We start from the raw sequence: 7,953 nt of genomic DNA on the forward strand, positions 1-7,953 counted from the left end.
TACAGGAGCTGCACTGGTGATCCTGAAGGCCTCATTGTAGATTGAACCCTTGCAACATGTGATGGTGGAGATCTGATTGGGTAGAAACTCGAACAAACTAAAGGAAAGCATCGCAATTGAAAGAAAAAGCTATGGAATTAAATATGTTAATATCTGTGATTCTATTGGAGTTTTGGAGAAGAACATTTTTTTAATAGAACACTATTCTCTCCTGTGCGCATGCTCCGTTCCACTAGGGGGCGCTCAAAACTACACCTGATCTAGCGTCCGTTTCAAACCCATGTCTTTTCCCTAGATTCGTTCCCTACATAAGGCGTGTGTAATAACGATGAGCGCCCCCTATCTAGTGCACTAGGAGTGTGATTTGGGAGCTGACCCGGTGGAGATGTTTCGGAGGGTATTTTGAACGCGGCGGTGCGGAGCTCGAAGCGGCTTCAGCGCGGGGTCTCCGGTTCCATGGTTCACACCGCGGCTTGTTCCCGGTGATTTATTTCCCTTCTCCTCTTGCGCTCACCGTGGTTTTGGTGAAGGTGAAGGTGAGTTTCTGTGATGTTCCTCTCAGTCCGTGTTAATGAATGGGCTCCGTGTTAGCATTAGCATGGTGGCTAAGTGTGTTAGCGGCTCCACAGGGCGCAATAACAAACTATAAACACCATCAATCTTAATAAATGTGATTGTTACCGGTGTTTAATGAGGTACGGGTTCACTCCTGAAAGTTTTATCCACCGTGTTTGTGTTTTCGTCTAAAGCATTGTTTAATGTGATTATTCGCGTGTGCGCGTCGGGTTTACTGCGCACGCGCACGACGCGCACGCGCACGTCAGTCAAAACAGCTGAGGTTCGTAATGCCCTGTCTGGACGGGATTCGTTTTTTATACATTCGCGTTATAATGCCATGTTGTGTCTGTCTGTCTCTCTGTCTGTGTAATAACACCTGTCTGTCTGTTTGTCTGTCTGTTTGTCTGTCTGTGTAATAACACCTGTCTGTCTGTCTGTCTGTCTGTGTAATAACACCTGTCTGTCTGTCTGTGTAATAACACCTGTCTGTCTGTCTGTCTGTCTGTGTAATAACACCTGTCTGTCTGTCTGTCTGTGTAATAACACCTGTCTGTCTGTCTGTCTGTGTAATAACACCTGTCTGTCTGTCTGTCTGTCTGTCTGTGTAATAACACCTGTCTGTCTGTCTCTTTGTCTGTCTCTCTGTCTGTGTAATAACACCTGTCTGTCTGTCTGTCTGTCTGTCTGATAACACCTGTCTGTCTGTAGGTGTGCTTGTACATCTGCTTACTTCTGTCTCAGAGCAGTAGATGTAAGATCCTGTGTGTGTGTGTGTGCGTGCAGGTGAAGTGTGTGTGATGCAGCGTGCGGTAGCAGCGTGTGAGCCTCTGGGCCCTCTGGGGCCTGGGCCCCGCCCACTGGAGGGGAAATCCTTCTACCTGGATGAGGTGAAAAGTCACGGGTGCACCGTCCTCACCAGACACATCGTCCGCCTCGGAGGGGTAAAAACATCTCACACAGATCTCCCTCACACTCATGTCCCTCAACATCTCATCATGGTTCTCACTGGGAACTGTTTCCTGCAGAAAGTGGAGAGTTTCCTCTACAAGGAAGTGAACATTGTCATCACAGGAAACCGGGACGCCCTGAACGCCGCTGCGGCCTCGTCGGGAAAGGTTAAAGGTCAGGATCCTCCTTGTGAGGACAGAGGCAACGTGGTCCAGCGCCCGGGGACCCCGAGAGCTCCGGTGAGCACCAGGGTCTCTTACAGACGCTTTAAACAACGAGCACCTGTCATCAATACATCAGCTCAGAATCATCAATGAAATGAAGTGTGTGTGTGTGTGTGTGTGTGTGTGTGTGTGTGTGTGTGTGTGTGTGCGCGCGCGCAGGTGTGTGGCAGTCGAGGAAAAGCCTTGTTAGAGAAAGCCATCCGCAATAATGTATGTAAATGATTCCTTTATTATTTATTACCTAAAATTTAGTGTGTGTGAAATGTGTAAATAATAAACTGTGTGTGTGTGTGTGTGTGTGTGTGTGTGTGTGTGTGTGATGGTTTCAGGAGCAGTCTCGGGGTGGTGTGTTATCGAGCGCTGCTCGCTATTGGGGTGTGAAGATCGTGTCTGTGGACCGTATCCTTTTATCAGCAAAAACAGACAGACAGACAGACAGACAGACACACACACACACACACACACACACACACACACACACACACCACACTCTGTCCAAAAGTATCAGGACATCTGACTTTCTCCGTATGTGGGTTTTCCACATTTGCCATCACTTGAACTAGGAGACCCAAACGTGTTCCAGCATGGCACGTGCACAAAGCAGCTCCAGATCTCCTGCTTTAGAGCCTACTGAACATGATGACTGAGTGGAGCTTATTATATTATTATAACTACAGATGAGGACTAGATGTGGAGGTTCAGGTGTCCACAAACCTTTATTCATATATATATATGTGTGTGTGTGTGTGTGTGTGTGTGTGTGTATATGTTTGTGTATTGTAGTGTGTTTATAGTGACATTAGGTGGAGCTGTTTGGACACACTTATGGACACACACACACACACACACACACACACACACACACACTGTGCTGCATGATATTTCTCTTTAACTCTGTTAATCACTCAGAGTTTATGAAGGTTGTAGTGGAACTGAACTCGCAGCGCTCAACTCACACACACTACAGGAAAGAGGTAACACACACACACACACACACACACACACGCCATTTTAACAGCACTACTTTTATTAACGCGTGATTAATGCACCTTGCATTTCTGTTTGACCATTTAAATTAAATAAATAAATAAAACCTTCAACGCAACACGTTTATTCACGACGTCCTTTCTTTATTCATATATATATATATATAAAAGCTTAGCTTTAAAATCATTTTGAATCACTAAACATTTGTTTTACTGATGCGCGAAATCAAATCAGCACCGAAATCCACCTCGGAGTATGCGTCCAGCAATTAAAACCGTCCGTGTAGAAACAGCAGAAGTTCCGTTTTGTGTCCTGATGATTTACGTCATTTAAAACACCGTAATTTCTTTAAAGTGTTTACTAGAATATTGAGTCTTTGTGCTCCATGTTGAAGATGCTTTCACTTATAATTAACATACATTTGCATAAAGCATCAATATTTTCTCCGTGTTGTTTAGAGAATTTAACACTAAAGTATTAATTTAAGATGCATTGAGAACAGATACGAGTGTGTTATGAGTTAATCACGTGTTGTATTTAGTATCGTATTTGATCAACAGCACTAATAAATGTGTATAAATTTTTATAATGTTTTGTGTGTGTTTGTGTTTTAAAGGAGAAGAATTCGAGTGTGCGTGTGATCAAAGGTACTAAGAGGATCATTATCATTTATTATAATATTTATAATGTGTGTAAACAGTTTAAAACAATCCTGTGTGTGTGTGTGTGTGTGTGTGTGTGTGTGTGTGTGTGTGTGTGTGTGTGTGTGTGATCTTACCCATGATGCAGCAGGCAGTCTGAAGCTGGACTTTGTGAAGGTGGAGGACTCGAGCAGGTGAGTTCCTGCCGCTCTCACACACTTCACCTCTCCTGTACACACGGGAGAGAGAGAGTGTGTGTGTGTGTGTGTGAGAGACTCTGATACACCACTCAGAATTATTGGCACCCTGTAGGAGAACAGAGAGATGTTGGGTGAACATTTCAACGTGAAGGTTCTCAGAGGAGCCGTGAGGACGTGACACCTGAGACTCGTACGTAAAAGAGTGAACTCGTCGTTACCGTGGAAACGTTACTCTAAACCACTTGAATTATCGTGTGCGTGCGCATGCGTATGTAAGACGCACGTCTTTGTACACAATAACTCTCCATTAGCTAATAACCCTGAAGAAAGGCTTCCAGTGTAGCAGGGGGTGAAACCAATACCCTTTTACCCTAAAAGCCCCGACGTGGGGGAGTTTGTCCTCACCGTAACACCCCTGCAAGCTAATCAAGCTTTAATGCTACAACTGAAACGCTCGTGAGCACACACAGGCTCCGCCCACAAAGTCTGGTAAAAGTCTGGTAGTGTTTTGTGGCGTTTGAGAGACACGTGCGTGTTCCTTTCGTTTCTATGCAACAAACTCCAGTTGAAAACGTGTCTCCAAATGTTCAGAGAAGAGAAGGGTTCACGTGTGTGATCATGGTGCGTCTGGTCATGGTGCGAGTGTTTAGAGCAGCTAGAACACACATATCAACAAGAACCCGATCACTACACGTAACCATTAGTGGATAAAAAGTACCTTCAACCTTTCATGGTCAAGGAACATATAAAAGTATAGAAGCTTTTGGAGTTTGAGGATTTGAGCAAGTGTGTGTGTGTGTGTGTGTGTGTGTGTGTGTGTTGCTGACAGGAAGTACAGGCCGCTGCACAGCCAGGCTCTGGAGTTCCCCATGCTGAGCTACACCAGGAGATTCAGTCCTTTTGAGAATCCTGCCCCAGTGCATCCTGGGAAGGGGAAAGATGACACGCTGAGGAAAGAAATGTCCAGGTGAAGATTTCTCTCTCAGTGTAGCAGGATGTTAACATTTTCTCTTCTCTTTTATTTTACACACGTTCCCTCAGCGTCCTGTCTTCATTCTTTCTCTCTTTGTTTCTTTCTTTCGACTTATTGAGAAGCAGAAACCGCTCGTTCCTGAACACGTGTAAAAACTCTCCTCTAGAGCTCCAGACTCCATCTGTAAACACGGCGTTACTATGGAAACGATCCCGAGCGTATTCGTGTGAGATCTTTTTCTTCTAGTGACCGTGTCTCTGTTCCATCACAGAAAAAGCGACGAGGCGATCAGTAGTGAAGATAAATCCTCCAAAGCTCCTAAAACGTCTCGCAAGAAGAAGAGCCTGGGCTTCTGCGAGTGCTGCCACCTGAAGTACAGAGATCAGGACCAGGTGATCGATTGATTGATTAATGATAATTAATGATGATGATGATGATGATGATGATGTGAACTGGAGTTGAATCGGGTCTCTGCGTGGTTCTGTTCAGCAGCACCTGCAGTCTGACGTCCATCGGCGCTTCGTGGAGAACGTTCAGAACTACGCCGTGGTGGATCAGCTGGTGGTTGAGATGGACGCCGTTTTCTTGGGGTGTAAAGATCCACACACGGACGCTCTAATGACGAGGTGAGTAGAAGATCTGGAGCTGTGATTGGAGCATGTCAGTGATATGACTGAACGAGGGCTGGGCGATATATCAGTATTATATCTATATCATGATCCACTCCCCCGATACACTTTACCGAGATATCGTTTGTATTGTGATGCTTTTTTTAATAATAATTTGTGATACACCATCTTCTCATTTTAACCGCTCTTCTGTCCTCAGGCTGTCGAGCGACTCGGTAGCGCCACCTTCTGAATCAAAACAGAGTCAAAGTGATGTAGAAACCTGTCGGCCAATTCAAACCTTGGAAACTGCAAGCAAACAAGAACCACAGAGAAGTGACTCCCCAGTTCTCCCTCAGAAACCTCAGGAACATCTTGTAGATGCTTCTCATGACCCTACTTTGGAAGTTGTGGATGAAGATGTAAACTCCACATCAAACCTTAAATCCTGCCCTCCCAGTCCTCACCCACAGGAAGGTTCCGGTTTGGACGATAAACCTCCAGAGCTTACTGGTCCTTCTTCAGGAGTGGACTCGCATGATCATGTACCCAATACCACGAGACCTTCTACTGGCTTAGAAGCATCACTGAACCATGACCGAGGTCCATCAATTTGCTCTAAAGAGCGTCAGGAGGATGCCCCGAGTGATTCATGTGCAGAAAGAGAGCAGACACCCCTGGTAGATGCCACCTCGTGCTCTCCATCATTTCGTTCCCCGCCGTTTCAGTCACTGTTTATGAAATTATCAGACGGTGTGAACCTCAGGAAGCGCAGCAGATCCTTCACCCTCAGCCCAAAGGTCTCAAAGGTGAGGCGGACTAACATGTGGTCTGATCCGACCGATCAGAACAGTGGGATCGGATTTGATCATGTACAGAAAAATGGACAAGTTAATGAGGTTCCTGGAGGTCAGCGTGAAACTGCAGAGCAGGTTCCCTTATCAGAGGATCGCGTGTCTTCTCCCAACCTTCAGCAGGACGAACCGCTTCTTCAGACGCCCCCGAACAATCGACCTCCTGACCCATCCTCGGAACTCGGTCCTCCTCAGCTCTACCCTTTCTTCCATGATGACCTCTACCAGAACCATCCACCGTTTCTTGAACCTCCGACACTCGTCCCTGTCGTTCCTTTACCTTCAACAAACCCGACCTCCAGCACTTCCCTCCTGTCTCAGTCCTTCTCGTCTGTCTGCATCGAGTCCGCTCTCGTCCCGGACACCTTTTCTCCTGCTTCTTCCGAATCGGATTGGGATTCCGGCCTGCTGACGCGCTTCGCCCCGCCAGTCCACCTCCAGTCCAAAGGGGGGCGCTGTGAGCTGGACTTGGGTTTTCTCCTGCAAAGTTCATGCTCTGGGATGCAGGACGGAAGCTACGCGTCACGCCTGTGTTCCGTGCTGCAGCCCACCGCGTCTTCATCTCACGCTGGATTTGGAGAACCGAATACCATCTACAGGCCGATGGACAGGAGGATCGTTCAGGGCCTGGGTGTGTAGGAGCAGGACAGAGATCCAGCACACGGCTTTCTCAAGGATAATCTTTCATGTGTGAGATCCAGCATCACTTTGGACCATAGACTGGAGAAACCTTCTCTATGCATTATTAATTTAGGTGTTCTTCAGGAACCCAGGGTGTTGAGAACCAGGCCACAGAATCTGTTACATCAAGATCAGTCATAACAATAATAATGATCATCATCCCAAACGATCTTCTGATTGAGTTCACAGCAGCACTTAGGAGGTGTAAAGCTCTTCAGGTGGTGTAACATGACCAGGTTCATGGTCTGCTTTGTATCCACCCACCAAATGCAAGGTTCTACAGAGGATGTTTGGTTTTAGCACACACAAGTGTAGTGAGCTCCTCAAAGCATCTAGAACCAAGAGCTTTCTCAGCTATGAGATTACACCTTTCAGCCTGGATCTTCTCCAGGGTTTTCAGCACTAAAGCTTTTTCACGAGCACAGAACGAGAGAGCGAGATCTCATGTTGCGTTCGTAATGAAGCGCTGCTGTAAGGGGGGGTGATGGGGGGGTGATTAGCCTAAGTGCTGCATCTAGATGTGTTCCTGCCAACTCTCCAGGGGGTCAGGTGTTCCATCAGCTCTCAACTCCTGAACACAGCTTTTTCCATCTACAGGAGGAATGAACTGATGAACTTGTGTTTTGTGTGAGAGTTCTGAAGGGCGGAGTCATGCTGGTTGCGTGGGCGTGGCTTATACGGTGCTCTGAAAGCTTTGAGATCTGAGGAGCTACATGAGCTTTATAAAAGATTTTATACGGAAATGAGAAACACTGGAGCTTGTGTTAGTTACAAACACTGTCGTGTGTGTGTGTGTGTGTGTGTGTGTGTGTGTGTGAGTGAAACGATCAGGAAAACGTCACACACGTCCATCATGTTTCTGGAGTTTCATTTCAAACGTGTCTGATTTTACTTTTTATTTTAAAGATTTTATTGTTTTTATTTTACTTTTAAGCTTTTTTTTTTAGCTTGATCATTTCAGTTTGATTTCTTCGTCTGGAATCTTTTTTGTTGTTTTTTTAATAATGTTTATTAAAATCTGTGACTGAACTGTTGGCTACTGTTATGAATGAGAAGAAAAAACGTGTTTGGAGGGCGTCACGTGCACGTCTACCTGAGAGTAAGAAATGATTGTAGATCTAGAATAAAATCTAGATCTGTAGATAAAAGGTGAAATCTAGATTCTTCTTCACAAAAAAAACACGCCCCTTTTTACGAGAATCGCGTGTTTAACGTGAGAGAAGAAGAAGGCACGAGGTTAAACTTTAAAAAGTGACTAGTTTTGTCAGGGTGCCAATAA

General features: G+C 45.7%; 1 protein-coding gene across 2 annotated transcripts; it reads left to right on the plus strand.

Annotated features, from left to right (window-relative positions):
• Positions 1 to 355: 355 nt before the first annotated feature.
• On the plus strand, positions 356 to 7,703 carry dbf4b (DBF4 zinc finger B). 2 transcript variants are annotated; one of them, XM_046852925.1, is made up of 12 exons: positions 356 to 536; positions 1,342 to 1,499; positions 1,584 to 1,745; positions 1,890 to 1,940; positions 2,060 to 2,129; positions 2,640 to 2,704; positions 3,334 to 3,364; positions 3,507 to 3,552; positions 4,388 to 4,525; positions 4,803 to 4,923; positions 5,021 to 5,157; positions 5,360 to 7,703. In XM_046852925.1, the coding sequence occupies exons 2-12, from the start codon at positions 1,356 to 1,358 to the stop codon at positions 6,630 to 6,632; spliced, it is 2,238 nt and encodes a 745-aa protein (XP_046708881.1). In that variant the 5' UTR covers positions 356 to 536; positions 1,342 to 1,355; the 3' UTR covers positions 6,633 to 7,703. The 2 variants fall into 2 exon arrangements, with proteins under 2 accessions (XP_046708881.1, XP_046708882.1); XM_046852926.1 differs by having other exon boundaries at positions 357 to 536; positions 5,024 to 5,157.
• The last annotated feature ends 250 nt before the right edge of the window (positions 7,704 to 7,953 follow it).

Source organism: Silurus meridionalis, chromosome 7 (assembly GCF_014805685.1).
Source record: "Silurus meridionalis isolate SWU-2019-XX chromosome 7, ASM1480568v1, whole genome shotgun sequence".
Classification (NCBI taxonomy): Eukaryota; Metazoa; Chordata; class Actinopteri; order Siluriformes; family Siluridae; genus Silurus; species Silurus meridionalis.